The following is a 16,570-nucleotide window of genomic DNA, read 5'->3' on the forward strand; positions in this document are numbered from 1 at the left end:
TTCATAATATCAAAAACCATTCATGTTGTCTTATATAAACTGCACTGATGAATATAAAGGATGTCTTTGACTAAATTTGCATCTATCAATGCAGAGGCCTGTAATCTGTTGGCGGTTGAACATATTTAATCTAGATTAAACTAATTTAACTGAAGACCAGACACTTTCCTCTGCTGCATTAAATGATTAAAACTATATTAACATGCATTTCAATTATGTTTGATTTACTGGCACTGTAAAGGCACTTATTCAAATATATAAATGGTTTTAAAATCACATTGTTTCTAATTAATTCCAAAGTTTTCTCTCTCAAACTAATTATTAAAACATTCATCCACGCAATATTGTACTTAAAAAATGCATTATTTATGAATACTTTGTTTTCTTATAACTTGAAGGCCTTTTTATCCCATCTGTATAACAGCTTAATATGAACCAGGAAATTACACAAAGACCAGGAGGAAAAAGGCGAAAAAATAAGGAAAAGCAAAACTGAAGATTTAGCTAAAAAAAAAGAAGAAAGGTTGAAGGTTGAATTAGCTCTTTTGATTGAGACAGATGTTGCAGCATCTTGTTTGAAAAGTGGGCCCCTGACTGTTGAATTAAAAAAAAACACATTTAATCAGTGTTTCACGTCATTTACATGAAAAAACATGATCAAATCTGAAGGAGAGTCTTTCTGTAAATATAATTTAGGGCTTTAGATTTTTTTTAGATCATTCATAGTTGAGTACATTATTGATTTTGTTGAGACAGCCACATTTCTTTTAAGAAAAAAAAACGCATGGATTAAATTTGTTCATAAATAAACTGCAACAATTTACCTTTGTCAAATAACCTGAAATTATAACGTTAAATAGAATCGTTTATATCAAATAATAATCTTACAGTGCGAATTACGCCATAATAACGTTCTGTAATTAACTGCTATTTTATTATCATTATTATTTATTATGACTAACTTGTTGCCATTTTTATTTTTCTTCATCCTGCAGCGTTTTTATAGCTGATTTCTACACTTCGGTTTGTAGAATGAAAACACTGATGAATGTTTGATGTAGTAATTATAAATGTGAAGAGGATGATCGAACATCGAGTGAAATGTGAGAAACAGGATGACGAAGAAGAATGATTCACATCTGCTAATGAGAAGAGACGTTAAGTGGCCGATGTTCTATTTTAGATTGAAAACATCAGCAACATCAGCTGGAATCGCTGCTCGTAGGAAAATAGACTGTGATGTTGTCCTTTACACAGAGACATTTGAAATTATCTTAAATTTAATTGTATAAACTAAAAGTGTTAAACTGAACTTTTGCACATCAGGAAATTCACCGACCACATGACTTTAAATCAAAGTCAAAAGTTCTGATTATTAGTTTTACGTTTTGCAACATGGGTCAACTTTCTTTATATTCACAAAACCAGAGCTTTCCTTAAAACAATGAAATAATAATTACAATAATAGAGACATGTTCTTCCATTCAATATCAAGCAGTTTAATTAAAGAGGACTCGTGTCATCTTTTGCAACAAGTAGTTTACGGTTCTTTTCTGACGCATGTTCACATGTTAAATATTAAAATAATATGAACTATATTGTGAAAATGAAAATAACGGTTGTCAGGTTTGTGAAGAGCTTGAGTCTTAATGATGAGCTGCCGACATGTCAACAGATGAGCGGGTTTGTACTGTACCTTTGCGCCGCGACGTTCGCGTCCACAACCCCGACATTACGCACCCACGACCGGATCGGATCCATCTCCTCTCCAAGACTTCTCTCTTTTAATCCGCTCACTTCTCGTATCAGATGCTCCTGAATCCCGAACATTTAAACCCCGTCCTATGGCGTGGTGCACTTTTTAGGAACTTATCGGGGGAAATGTAAAAACTGTGTTTGGAGAGCTGAAGCACTTTGGCAAACAACAGAAGGTCCACCCCAAGAATCTGCGCTCCTCCAGTGTAAGTGACCGGTGCTGTGGGATGTTTCACAGGGCGTCTCAAAGAAAAAAGAATCCTCACAGAGTTTCTTTTAAGGCTCAAACAATGATAATAAATACACTCCCCCACTGATTGCGAGCATTGTCCAAGCGCAAATCTCCTGCGTCAGTTGGAGCGCAAACGATCACCTGCTCGGTTGGATGAACTCCTCACGCCGTCTCCAGCTCCGTCTCAGGATAATGTTTAAATGTCAGTGTGCAGAAAGTCTCCCTTTGTCAAGAGGCCGGACCGGATCAGAACAGTTGATCCGAGGGCCAGGAAGCTTCGCAGTGAACCGCTGTCTTGGAGCATGAATGAGACCCTCTGCCGGGATAGAGCGTGGAGGAGGGGCTTTAGTGCCATATGGGGAACCGATTGTTGAAATGGATGCTCTCATTGGTGTAAAGTGCATCCGTTGTTTGGACTTCTGCCACATTCAGCATCCAAGCGGTGACTCCTTCTGTAAACTTTTCACACACGTTAACTTCGAGAAGGGTGACCAGGCAGGGGAACAAATTATTGGCGTTTATATAGAGAAAGTGTTAACCCCAGATTGTAATTTAAGAAATAAATATGTATTCGAATTACACCTATAATTGTCATTGTCCTTATTGAAATTTAAATGTGAATAATGTGTGTGCATGTCAAGAGATGGGTTAAGCCTCTGAGATCAATAATATTCTCATTATTCAACATCAAAATCAATGCGTAAATCTCATAACGTGTGTATTTCAATCTCTAAATGTTTTGTATTTACATCTAATTATTAATCCCAAAGCCACTTGTTAATTGTGGTTTTCATTCATTGCTCACCCAACCGGTCGAGGCAGGTGGCCACTTTGAGTCTGGCTCTACTAAGGTTTCTTCCAGTTAAGAAGAAGTCTCTTTTTTCTCTTACTGTTTGCCCATTGGTGGAAACGTTGCTCATTAACTTTTAAGGTCTCATCCTCACTATATATAAAGTGCCTGGCCCTTGACATAATGTACGTTATGATTTGGAGCTTAGAGATGCACATGAAATTGAATTGAATCGTCCTCTGCTCCGAACAGTGTCCGCAGCAGCAGCGGATCCTGTTCGGTCTTTTCACTCCAGTCAAGCATTCAACACAAGTGCGCTCTCGACGGGCGCGCATTCAGCAGCTCTGCCGTCTGCCGCTTTGAACGCACTGATTCCGCTGAGGAGGCATCGCATCAGTGTCACAAGCAACAATGGACTGGTCTGCTTGCTCCATCAATCACCGCCAGCAGCGCAGAGCTCCGAGTGGCGTCCGGAGCGCAGCGCGACAGTGGGCCCGAAATGAGCTCTTAATCAATACAGGAGAAGCGTCTCCTCAAATCCACACTGCTCATGCATTCAGTCAAGGGCCACATGTAAAATGTAATATATATATATTTATGGGAGGCGATGTATTTGGATATTAAAGTAATTATTTGTGAAAAAGTTAATCGAGCTGCTGATTTGGATAATTTCATGGAAAGGTCTTGGAAAAATAAACTCCACTAGCTAACTCAAAGTATTTCCTACACAACCCAAATGGTTTTTTTTTTTCAATAATGTAAAGAAATAAAAACTAAATTTCAGACTTTTGTTCTCTAACTTTCTGTGGTTTCTTTTCAGCCTCAACAAAACGAAATTAAAGCTCCACCGTGTTCTGGAGCAGGTTTTTGCTGCCCAGAAATTAATTTCCGCTCCCGGTCGTTTGGTGTTGAAAAGGAAAGTTTTTTTTCTTCTCCATCCTTGGTTCCTCGCCCCTCACCGAGACCATTGTCTCTGGGTGGAGGTTGTGTGCCCGGACAATGAATGTAAATCTCCCCCCTTTGGAACCCGCCCCAACCCACCATCTGCCAGCGCGGGACAAAGTCAGATGTTCCCCCAATTATGAGAGCAGTCCTGGGGAATCCATGCTCCCGAGTCCCCGCCCTGTCTACGTCCCTCACACACTTCCCCAAAAACATGATTGACAGCTCCATTTAAGCGTGAAAAATCTAAATATGATGACACACACTTAAATATGAAATTCCTCCAGACGCTGCTAATCTTCCTTGCCTTTCGGACTTGCGCTCTCAAATTGCGCACATGGATGTACTGGTTCTCTAAGAGGAGGAGCACCTCTTGAACTGTGCAGACAGATCAAGGTTGGTTTAATGCCTTGTTGAAAACATTCAATTGACGCAGAGTGGACGGACGCGTGCGCAAAATTGAAGCTTCTCCTGCAAAATAAAAGTTGCAGAAATTGAAGAGAATATATTTAAAGCACCATTGCGCAGCGATGGAGGTTTTAGAAACAGTTTCTCCAGTGTGTCACACAAAGCTTATATTAGTGAGGTCCTGGTGGTGAAAACCATGAGTCAGTTTGAAATAAGTCATTAATAAGTCGATCAGGAAGGTTTCTGAGATTGTTTTCTATCAAGAAGCCATTTGGACTTATCCCATTTCAGAGACGGTGTATTCACCCATATATCCACTTGGGTTATTTATTTTAATTAACCAGCCTCTGAATTGAATAAGTTATAATTACAATTTAATTTGTCTAAAGAATACCTAGACAAAGAGAGGGTTATAGCATTATGGCTGGAACCCAAGATCAGACTCACAGAAAGTTTTAGATGTGGCAGAATAAACTGATTGTGCAGCAAAAGTGAACAGAAGAAATCCTTCTCTCCTCGGCAGTGTTGTGTGTTTTGCAGTGGATGGCAGACTGGGTTGAGTCTGTGGGCAGTCCACGTGTCTCTCCACAGGTGCGAGGGAGACACAGAGAGGATGCGTGCGCCCTGAGCATCCACACAACCCGCCAGGACCTGTCCAATAAAAGTGTGTGGTTTTGTCTCATTTGGCCAAGCTGTGAGCAGCAAGGGGCGAAAATTAGGGAGGGGGGGAGGAGATTAGTCAAACCACAAACGTCTTTCTAATCAATTTAACCCGTTGAGTCGGTCAGCCCGTGCGCTTCAGGGTGGAGGAGGTGGAGGAGGGAGGGAGAGGATCAGTGACTGCTTAACCAAACAATGGGGTATCGTGTGCCGCTCGTCCTCTCCAGCATTCCCCTGCTCCCATGGGACACCCGGAGCCACTCTCTGAGGATGGCACGGTGTCCACGGAGGTCAGAGGGGGGCGTGGCGTGTGTGTGTGTGTGTGTGTGTGTGTGTGTGTGTGTGTGTGCAGGGGGGATGCTCTGGGGGCGCAGCAGCTGGTCCCCGTCCCTCCTCTCCTCCGCTGAACACAACAGAGCTGCGGCCCACCACCCTCCCAATCGATCGCCATATATTGCTCTTCTTTGGTTTTGTTTACTTATTTAGGCAAAGGGATTGGGATCCCCTGGGGCAGCGACCACATTTAGCCTCATTCCTCAATACCAAAAAAACTCAAATCCACAAAACTTTTAACACACATTGGGATCCCTCTCAATACAAGAGCTGCACTTAAATCAATTCCTCCAACGAAAATACACAAGGCAGCTGTATGAGAGAAGCCTGAAGAGGACTTTGTCAGAGTTATTGATGTATAATAAAACGTTCACTGTAGTACTTCTGAATATCACACGCTGTAAGACCTGCATTACTATTAAGTGTGCAATGATTTTTTAAGTTTTATAAAGTGAGACATTTTTGGTTTTCTGGAGAATTGGGTGAACATATTTTTTACCTCCAGCATCTGCTAGGCACATTATTCCAAACTTTGATATGCTGAACCTCTCACACCACACACTCTGTCTCATCATATAACATTAAAAGCATATGTGCAGTTAAAGACATTTATGATGTTTCCCCTTTTACTGAAGTGAGTGAAGTTATTCATCGTGTCCGGCAAGTGCCCACTTGAACGTGCAAGACTCCAGAAGTACTGTCGAGAGGTGGTTCAGCATTTGTCTGACAGGAAACCAACTTCTTACAAATAAGCATTATTGTCTTCATAATGTCCCAGTTAATACCAAGGAAGTGTTTTGCTACTAGGCTGCGTGTTATCTTGATTTTACTTGATGTGATTCAACAGCTGAGTAGTGCTTTTGCTTGTGAGTGAAGCAGCAACAAAAGGGTTTATTGTCCTTATGCAGGTTTTTTACCAGGGTTTGGGTGCACACTATGGTCTGGTGTGTTCCATTTCAGCCTTTTTCTGTGGCAGATATCGATAGCTTGGATTGTTGGTCAGATTTAGGTCTAACAATAATAATTTTGAGATTTTGCCCTGTTACCTTCTGTTTTTTGTTTTCCAAGACAGCAGGTGACTCCATGTATATCAGTTTGCGTTGTGAAGAGAACATTTGTATTAAGAGGAAAAGCCAGTGTGTGGAGTTTGTCTGGAGATACCCTATTGTATTTTTACATTACCTGAAGGCCACTGTAGATTTTTCTACACACTTGGAAGGAGAGACACACTGAACCTTTAAATACACATTCACAAAGTATTCATTTCTACACCTGCAAAAACATTTTACGTATAATTGTTTCTCTGTTATAGATTCTCTATTATATCTCTGATGTATGCGGAAGACTTTTTCACACATGCACAATATATTACCTTTATTTGACATTCAACAGTGCTTACACTACAGTTTACATACATTCAAACTCTTCAACTGCCTCTTCACACATATTCAGGACATTACAAGTTTAGCTTCAGGTTTTACAAAAGGCAATCAACCCACTGCATTTTCTTCAGAATTGGTATTTCCTACTAATTATTTTGTAATTAATTCATATCCTAGTTTGTAGCAACACAGATGTACTGCAGGTCAAATACACCTATAACCATTATCATTATCATTTTGCTAAACTTTTCACCCACTTTCTGGCTGGCAAATACAGTAAATCCGTAAAACAGTTCTTCTTGACCATTTGTATACAGAGCAGCTTTAAATGATGCTGGTGCCAGCCTTCCTGTCATTGTTAAGTTGTACACCACTGCCATCTGCTGGTCATCGTCAGCTGGGTCTGCTAACAATAATTATCTTCTATTTGTTCTGTATCTACATAATAGTCTTTCAGATGCAGAAGTTAATCTCTCCACCAAGAATGAATAATGCCCGAAATAAAGTAACTCAAAGTCATACACTTACTTAGGAAATGAAAGAGTGTCCCCGAAAGATCAACAAAAAATACAGCTTTTGCAATTTAAGCTTAATTAACTTGTTATATTCACTTTTCAGATGTAACACATATCAACTCAAATAATGTCAGGTCATTTTTCACAGTCTTCCATAGACAAATAAAAAACATATGTGATAACTAATTACCTCTTTTTTTTTTTGTCTCCAGTGCAGGTACTAGTCTATACTTATCATCTGACCATTCCATATAAAGCTTTTAAACTGTCTTAAACTTATGCGTTAGACACTTTGCTTTCTGTCAACAAAGTTCCGAACAGAAAGTTGTGACTTCAACAAACTCAGCGTTTCTCTGCTACACTTGCAGGACGTGCAGGCTTTGAGGACGTCAAGGAGCAGATGTGTCAGCAGTCTCAGTGAACAGAAGATGCCCTGAAAAGAAGCTGTCACTGGTCAGACCATTGTCACCATGGTTGGCCACCAGATAGACCTCGTCTCCCTTCACAAGCTTAATATACGCGTTGCCACTTGCTGTGATGCGGTTGTTTTGCCGGGTGGTGAATGAGTGCACAATCAGATCTCCGTTACGCATCAGATCTATGCTGGCAGCTTTCCTGAAGATTGTGCAGTGGAACTGGAACTCATAAACACCTGGTTGCTCACAGGTAAAATACCCTGTCGACACATCATAGCTATTCTGTCCATTGTAGACTACCTCTTGAAATGGAATTGGCATGCCAGCTTCAGGAAAACTGTTGCCCAGTCGCATAGAGAAGGCAACATTGTTGCCAATGTGAGGGCGTTGGGGTGTAGTGGGTGTAGTGGGTTTAGGGGTGGCTGGGACTCCTGTGGATAAAGAAATGGGTACAATCAAACCACAGAACTATTCCATTTTAAAATAAGACATCTAGTATATCAATTTCAATATTTTTTGATAATCAAACAGGGAGTAGCAGATTTATTGGGTAATCTATGTGAATCTAAAGAAAAGTCAAGGGAAGAAATCTGTTATCTCTAAAATACTTCATGTTGCCTTTGATGATCCTCTGTCAACTGTGACCGAGGGGACTCAACTCACCATGCTCTCTCCAAGGGCTGAGGTCAAAGGCTGGGATGTCGCTGCACTGAGTGTATCCTGACCCACGAGGCCGGTACTGGAAGGGTCTTTTAGGTAATTCAGTGATACCAGTGTTGTCACAGATGATGCGGGCGAGTGATGTTTCCCTCAGGGGCGCCTTCTGAGCGTCGGTGAAGACTCCTTTGTTCTCCCACCAAAGTCTGAAATTGGACACTTTGTTGTCATTTTAAGTCTCTGGTTGTACAAATTACTATAAAGGTGCAGTTAGGTGAAGTAATGTCGACATAATTAGAAACATGAGTTGGGTAATATACCGGTCTCCCTGGCGGATCTTCTGGAACTGAGTTGCAATTAGGCAGGCAAAGAGGGGTCCCACTCTACCACCACGGACAAACGGCTCAGCCACTCCTCCTATCCACACGTCGATGTTGTCAGGTGTGTGATAGAGATACAGAAGTTTCTTGGCTACTTCTGTGTTGTTCAAAACACTTGCCAGCTCTGTCAGATTTTTTGGTTGCGAGAGCCCGCAGTGTTTGCGCCATTTGTTGTATCCTAAAAAGAGCCACACGTTCAATTTGACACAAAGGCCTTAACAAAGATAAAGGATACAAACTGTATAAAAACTAAATAAATACCTGGGAGTCCATGGTCTCTGCCTCTCTGCAAATTAAGAGCAGCCAGATCAAGCGCCAAATCACCAGAGAACTTGAACAACTTGTTTGTGAGCTCCTCAGGCATCATGTGCTTCTGTGTAGCCAGCTTGGCTGGGCGGCCCATTAGTCCCCGCAGGATTGGGTCCAAACCACCTAAGGAACGTGAACAATCATTTAATGATCAGTTGAATCTTCCCTCTCTTTAGGGAACGACTAAGATGTTTGATCCATGAGCAGTGCACTGTAGATGAATGGTTGCAGCAGTTGAAGCCGTTTATTTCCACAAAGGCAGTAAAGTGGTTAAACGCTGATTTTCCATTGAGCTGAGTCATACAAAGTAGGGACTGTGGCCATACCTTCAAAGATCAGCCTCCATGGTGTGAAGAAGGCTTTGTGCAGTAGCACGTCGGGAAAAACAGGGTGCTCCTTGTATTTCTCATCAAGACGGTTAATAAATGGCTGAACCATCAGGTGAGCAAATCTGTAGGCAGCGGTGGCAAACACATTGGAGATGCTGGGGTCCACATGTTCATCATAACCAGGGTAGGTGGACAGCTGCTTGGCAATAAAGTCTGGACCTACAATGTGGAGCAAGTAGTCTCTGTATGTGAGAACCTGAAAAACAAAAGAGAAACTGAGTCAGTTGAATCTCACATAAATGCAAGACTTGTGCTGCTCATGCAGCTAAGCTGTGACAACCCTCTCTAAGCTGGTGGCCTTCAGCAGTATTACATTTTGATTGTTATTGTAGTCACTGGTTAAATGTAGGAACAATTCATGTGTGGTTTTCCCTCCTTTGTACAGCCTTGAGCTGGGTTGTGTCTAAGCAGGGCCGGCCCTGGCAATGTTGGCGCCCTAGGCGGGGTTTCAGAATGGCGCCCCCCCCAACATACACACGCAAATTGTCATGCATCCCCAAGACCTTTTGGACTGTATACAGATGCACACACAGGCAGACAAAATTGTAAGCTATAAAAAATAATAAAAATATATAATAAAAATATAAAAAGTCTGAACTCAGCTGTACTGACAGCATATCATGTCATGTCGACAAAAATAAACATTAATGATGAATTGGGGTGATTCTACCTCTATATTGTTCTTTCTTCTCCTCCCCTACTTTGCTGCGCTTTCTGAATCGTGCACCTGATAATTTAATCCTTTTTTGACTCATCTTCAACTCTTACCACAGTCTAACACGCCTCCCCACACACACACACAAGAGAGTATGTGCTTGTGTGTTTCTGTCTGTTTAGACACAACTGACAAATGTGTGGATTAAGCAGTGTTTGGCAAGTTACTGAAAATTAGTAATTAGTTACAGTTACTAGTCACTTCTTTTAAAAGTAATTGATTTACCCCACCAGTTACTGTATATCAAAAGTAATTAGTTACTAGGGAAAGTAACTTTTAAGTTACCTTTATGTCTGCTTTTTAAATGTAATGAATATGAACAGTACTGGACAGTCAAACACAATACATATATTTTTTAGACCTATTTATTGTAATCAACAGGGCAACAGGCCCATTTGTGGGTCATTTGGTACCGGGCCGCACAGAAAGAATAAACATTTTACATGTTTTCTGTTTTATCTATTATCCGGTAGTTTTTCCAAAATAAAACCGTTTTATTTTGAAAAATTACCGGATCCTCTGCGTTATGACTCATGCTTTATGCATGTCAAGACGCTCGTCTCGGTCACGTCACTTTTTCGCTGACCACAAACCAGCACGGTATTTGTCGGACCCATTTGTCAACAAACCAGGTGAATCCAGCAGGTCTGTTTAAGGAAAAGATCAGCTGCCCGAGATCGCAAATGACGGCGGCCCTTAAAGTATGTTTGAGAAAACAACTCTGCCGGTGTCCTGGATTAAAGTCACGGCAGAATACCCTGAGATCGCCACAACAGCACTTACAACTCTGTTGCCATTTCCGACATCATATCTGTAGTGACATGATAGATCGTTTGAAATATATCAATTTTCAGTGTGTTTTCCGGCCCGATTTGCTCGCAGCGAGCGAAAAAAATAGAACAGACCCCGGAACCATCGCTGCAGATCGCGAGCCGGCCGCGGCGCTGCCCGCAGCTTCCCGGCACAACGCTGCCGGTGCGAACAGCCCAATTATTTAACATGGGCGCGGAAAGGAAGCGGACAGCTTTCGTGGCGCCTCGCTGCGCTTCTATCTCCGGTGCGTCCCCGGGTTTAGAAGATGATGTTGTGATGTGAATGTTTTGGTTTATATTGCATGTGTCACGTCATGATAAATCAGTCCCTTGTGCCGCCCTCTCGGCATTTTGCGCCCTAGGCAACCGCCTACTTCGCCTATGCCAGGAGCCGCCCCTGTGTCTAAGCACCTGAGAGTATGCTCCGTTGATCTTGCGGGCCTCCTGGTAGAGTCTCTCTCCGTCCCAGTGAGGGTTGAGTTTCTCCAGGGCACGTACCAGACGGTTGTGCTCACGCATCAACAGTGTGTGCAGAGAGGTCAGAGCGATGTTCTCATTGGAGCGCTCATCACCTGGGAGACAAAGCATAGGAAAATGTTATAATAATTACAACCACAAAGTGGGATTGAAGCTTGCAATGCACTCTTTATGTCAACATTTTTGCTTCCACTCACCAGCCACAAAGCAGGGCACCTCCTCAGCACTGACGTTGCCAGTAATGCGGGTTCGTGTCGCGCACATGTTGGCACCTGCGGCGGCGAACGGCAGGAGCTCGCGGCCATTGTCTTTGTGCTTTGTGTTGACCCTTAGAAGGCCGCCCTCTTTACGAAGGAAGCGAGCTTTGGTATGATCTGAACCGTACACCTGGCCCAAGTCAATGAAAGCTGTGAGGGCGTTCATCTGCTGACGAACATTGCTGGCACCGAAGAGGTGACCTGTGTTGCCAGAACCACAACCTGCTGCTGAGCGAAAGAAGGGCATGCATTTCTCTGAGTGGTTGCCGAAGCGGGGGTCTCCACTGGGGATCTGTTTTGATGACAAGAGGCGGCTTTAGTGTGTGTGTGCATGTGTGTGTGTGTGTGTGTGTTTGTACTTTTGGGATAACTTGTCTCTTGGTTTGTAATGTAATGATACTGACCTTGATGGGGAAACAGGGTTCTGTGCGTTCGCAGCTCTTGTCACAGTTGATACCTTTACTAAATGAGCTGATGGAAGGAGAGTGAGGAGTGAAGGTCAGGTCGTGGTCGGTCCATTGGCCAAAGATTGTCACCAGGAAAGTGTACAATGGGTCACTCTCCACATCAGCATTAGCTGTGTTCATAATATGGTTGGAGACGTCTCTCACCTGTGGATTTGATGCACACAATCAGCACCTTGGTGAAAATATTTGACAACCTCTCATTTCTGAAAATCAATAAGCATAACTACAGATGTGATTACATTTTCAGCTTCTGCTTCCTTTCTTTACTGGAGCACTGTTCATCTCTGTACTTTCTACTACTTACTATTTATTTACATTTAAAATATATATTTAACAACATTACCAATGGCAGCAAATGGTTGTTGATCTTCTGCTTAGGGTCCCATCCTTTGGGCAGAGAGATTTCATCCTGGTACTCAGCAGGAAGCCAGCGGATGAAAGGTGTGTTCGCTGACCCCCAGCGAGTGTGTTTTCTGAGAAAAAATAAATCCTTTGTTGTCTTTTTGTCTTTTACATGATTGTACCATATTTGACATGTAGGCTACCGGTCTTTGACATTACTGGTGCTATTTTACCAAAGGAATGTTACTGCTCCAATTATACACAATCATTTTAATATCTGTATTTGGTAAATGAATTGAAGAAAAGGACAGAACTTGGAAGAATGTTTCAAATTGGCCCCAGGGGCAGAAATTAAGCATTCAATTAGCTGAGAACATGTCTGTGATTTGCTCTCCCTGGTTCCTCCATGAACTCCTCAGCAGCTGACTCACCTGTTGTTGCAGACACTGCTTGCAGTACGAAACTTGTCTAAGTTTGGACTGGTTTTGCAGGAAGGGGCACGATGCTGGGGAGAGCAGCCTGTCAGATTAGCGATGACCTGCAGCTCTTCTTCAGAGATCAGATCTAATTCAAACGAGCAGAGAAATGGCAAGTCAGCTGTCTCCGAATGGCAAATATTTGTCGGTGAAGCTGGAGAATGTGTGAAAGGTTACACACCTGTGGCGTTGATGGAGCGTTTTTGACGTCTTTGCAGCGAGCGCTTGAGCAGTGACACAGTGATGTCCATGTAGTCTGCAGCCCGCACTGCCATGCGGGTCAGCCCAGCTGGCTGCTTCAGCAACAGCAGCATGTCCGAAGGATTTGCTGTATTCCTCCTCACACGGGCGATGCTCCTGTATACATTTCATTCAGAATATCGTCAGCGTCATTTTATAAAACTGATCGATGTTACTGTCATTTTTTAATTAGTGAATAATTTGACAATACACAAGACCAGACAGTTTTTACACCTACTCTTTTCGGGAATATGCATACGTATTGTCCACAGTGGCCTTGGCCGCAACCACAGCTTTCTCAATAACACTCCTGCTCAAACGAGATTCTGAAAAATAATAATGATGAGAAATGGATATAAGAATAAATGAACAAATAAATACAATTTTAAATATGAATGATAATGATTTAGTTACCATTATCACTGGCATTTTAGATTTTAACTTTAACTTAATTTCATTCGTGTCACAAAGTCATAGTATTTTACAAAACATTTATAAAAACAACTGAAAAACAAAACATGAAGGAATAAATATTTATGCATTTTGTTAGCTGTTCTGTGATAAGGTAACACTCACCTGCATTTACGTGACATTGCATGTACAGGTAAAGACCCGCAGCCAGCACACACAGACAGTGATTCATCTGAAGAAAAAGAAAAGAAAAAGTATTCATCACATTATGCAGTCACTCGTCAAATTATTAAAAATAATTATTCAGTTATATAATAATGTTTACATATAAGTATATTTTGCAGAATTAACATTAAACAGTTTGAAAGAGATAATGGAAAACACGTTTAATTAAATCTAATATATTACAGCACCTTAACTGTAGGCTATGAAAATAAATAACATGTAAAAACAAATAAATAATAACCTCTGTAGTTGAAGTTGAAGCTTGGGTCCTGTGACGATGTGTGTATCATCCAGCTTGAGTGTCAGATGTCAGAGGCTTCTCTTTATTTATAGTGGCTGAGTTTGACGTGACATCACCGGAATCCTCCTTACATAATTAAATCCTTTTCTTCTTCCTCATTCATCTGGGGACGAGACTGCATTTCAATTGAGTGCATGTGCTCATTACGGAAACAGGGCTGTGGCTGTAAAACAAACATCAAGGTTATAATAACTTTGTTATTAATAAGTCAATGATGTCTACACGAAGCACGTAACCTAACCCTAACCCAAACCACCACCACTCCATTGTGTTTAAATTGTTGTCATTAGCCTGGAATTCAGTCTTGCACTATTCACGAGGAGCACTTGTTTCTTATGTAACACTAAATCTTTAATTTTATTTATTATGAAGAAAAAATGTACTCTTTACGTTTTGATTGGTTTATTACTGAAAAAGACACATGGTTTTTTATTTCGCAAAAAAATTACTTTTTCACAGGGGACTGAAGAAGCCAGGAACAGAACCGCAGACCTTTTGATGAGTAGACGACCTGTGTACCCTTGACATGCACCCTGGGCCATATTGAACCAGGAGATCTGTTTTTGTTCTCTAAAACCTCATGTCAGGAAAAGGCCTAGAATCAGACTAATGAAGCTAAGTCAAAGATCAGTCAGGAACCCTGTCTTCATAAGCAGGCCTCCATAGTCACATGCACAGTTCGGTTCCACCAATCTTGTTCTCTGTTTTTCATCTCATCACAATTTGACATGCTTGCCGTGAGCCAATCACCTGTATGCTGTTGCTGGGGCCTATTAACCAAAGTCCTCCGTTCACATCACAATACACTTAATTTCATCCAACTTAGTCATTTTTCATTTTTTTCCCTAAGTCTTTACTGATTGAAATATACACAGGCCTGATGGCTGCCTGAATATGATTCTGCTGAATGCATGCGGCTGAAGGGCATATTTCAATAACCAAAAGAAATGGCTGTTTTGGTTGTAGGACTTCTCAATAAAGCATGGAGCAATATAATGCTCCCCACCCAAAAGGTCAGAGTTGATACAGCAGTTTGTTGCCTAAGAGTAGAGAATAAAGTACAGCCATATATGTTTTAAATAATTTTCTCTATAAAAAAAGTTGTAAACTACCTGTGCCACTTCAGTTCTCTGAAATAACATTATGACTTTTAGGTAAGTCAAGACTAAAACCTGAAGTGAAGCAGCATTTTAGTTCTCCTGCCCTAAGCTGTTTGAACAACCTGCCCGAGGATCCAAACATCTTTCAATTTGACCTTTTACTCTTGGTAATTTCTTAATTACTTTTTCTTTTGACGGGTTGTTTCCACGTGTACTTATTACAGGGTGTAAATAAGACAGGGAAGTATGTAGGTGAAAATGTGTGCTATTGACAGCTCCTTAAAAGTTTCTGAGCATTTAATACTTCGTGGATTAAAATTGGACATGCACATTATCCCTGGAAAATAATAATTAAATACAACATACTGATATATTTCCTCTGCATAGTTAAACATTCCAATTGATTTCACATGCCCCTGTGTCTGAAATATTGAATTTCTCATTGAATATAATAATAAGAAATCAAATAATGACAATAACCAGAAACATTCATATAATTGGAGAATTTAGCATATGATGTCTAGTAATACATCAGCTTAATTACTTATATAATGTATGTTATGGTTATCTTCATATTTCATTCTGCATCAAGACTTTTTAGGTCTGGCAACAAAATTATTTTAAAGGTTCCCCGGTTCTCGCCAAAGACAAACAGAGGTTTAGCTCCAACACCTTCTCACTCTCAATAGCACACGTCAATCTGAGGTCGTATACGGCCACAGAGGCTGAAACGAGGACATCAGCTTTTGTTTTTTTGTTTTCATCATGTTGCACTGCCAAGGATGGGCTTTGAATAATAGTTCCATTAATTAACTAATTAGTCCTTCTTATACATGTTCAACCATTTAACCATTTAATCCAGATAACAGGAGCAAAACCATTCGACTCCTGTTCCTGTTATCTGTATGCAGACCAAGCGACATTTAAAGTTTGGGATTTCTCCAACACTTTCTATTAAATGGTTGAACATTTATAAGAAGAACTAATTAGCTTCGTTTGAACTATTATTCAAAGCCCATCCTTGGCAGTGCAACGTGATGAAAACAAAGAAACAAAAGCTGATGTCCTCGTTTCAACCTCTGTGGCCGTATACGACCTCAGATTGACGTGTGCTATTGAGAGTGAGAAGGTGCTGGAGCTAAACCCCTGTTTGTCTTTAGCGAGAACCGGGGAACCTTTAAAATAATTTTGTTGCCAGACCTGAAAAGTCTTGATGCAGAATGAAATATGAAAAGAACCATAACGTACATTATATAAGTAATTAAGCTGAATATCAGACATCATATGCTAAATTCTCCAATTATATGAATGTTGCTGATTATAGTCATTATTTGATTTCTTATTATTATATTCAATGAGAAATTGTTGCAGAAATTCCAAACTGCAAATGTGGCTTGGTCTGCATCCAGATAACAGGAGCAAAAACTTTCCTCAACTGCATCAAATGAGATCCTCCTCTGATGCATTTCGTCTTTCTGCAGGGTTTGTGCAATTTGGTGGGGCCAAAGCCTTTAATGTGACACAAATGATATGATGATTGTTGACAGAAATAATCCTGTGTTAAAACTTTTCAATATTA

At 41.0% G+C, this 16,570-nt stretch overlaps 2 protein-coding genes across 2 annotated transcripts in view; both read right to left on the reverse strand.

Annotated features, from left to right (window-relative positions):
• ebf2 (EBF transcription factor 2) overlaps positions 1 to 1,830 on the reverse strand; it is a 29,170-nt gene extending 27,340 nt beyond the window's left edge. The window contains exon 1 of the mRNA XM_061071659.1: positions 1,697 to 1,830. Coding sequence (XP_060927642.1) covers positions 1,697 to 1,830 — 134 coding nt within the window. The remainder of the gene's footprint in view (positions 1 to 1,696) is intronic.
• A 5,576-nt stretch (positions 1,831 to 7,406) lies between these two features.
• LOC133001569 (eosinophil peroxidase-like) lies at positions 7,407 to 13,597 on the reverse strand. Its single transcript, XM_061071177.1, has 13 exons — positions 13,531 to 13,597; positions 13,193 to 13,280; positions 12,896 to 13,071; positions 12,670 to 12,802; positions 12,240 to 12,369; positions 11,834 to 12,040; positions 11,370 to 11,721; positions 11,107 to 11,267; positions 9,106 to 9,364; positions 8,732 to 8,902; positions 8,411 to 8,648; positions 8,079 to 8,296; positions 7,407 to 7,864 (listed from the first exon to the last, which is right to left on the reverse strand). Exons 1-13 carry the CDS (start codon positions 13,595 to 13,597, stop codon positions 7,407 to 7,409), a joined length of 2,658 nt encoding a protein of 885 aa, XP_060927160.1.
• Between the last annotated feature and the right edge of the window lie 2,973 nt (positions 13,598 to 16,570).

Source organism: Limanda limanda, chromosome 5 (genome assembly GCF_963576545.1).
Source record: "Limanda limanda chromosome 5, fLimLim1.1, whole genome shotgun sequence".
Taxonomy (NCBI): domain Eukaryota; kingdom Metazoa; phylum Chordata; class Actinopteri; order Pleuronectiformes; family Pleuronectidae; genus Limanda; species Limanda limanda.

Bases quoted from the DNA above. Each gene is read 5' to 3' on its own strand.
- LOC133001569 (XM_061071177.1), bottom strand. From the start codon at position 13,597: ATGAATCACTGTCTGTGTGTGCTGGCTGCGGGTCTTTACCTGTACATG. The intron at 12,803-12,895 runs GTGTGTAACCTT...CGTTTGAATTAG, and splicing joins ACGCTCCATCAACGCCACAG to ATCTGATCTCTGAAGAAGAG. The intron at 8,297-8,410 runs GTATATTACCCA...GTCCAATTTCAG, and splicing joins AAGATCCGCCAGGGAGACCG to ACTTTGGTGGGAGAACAAAG.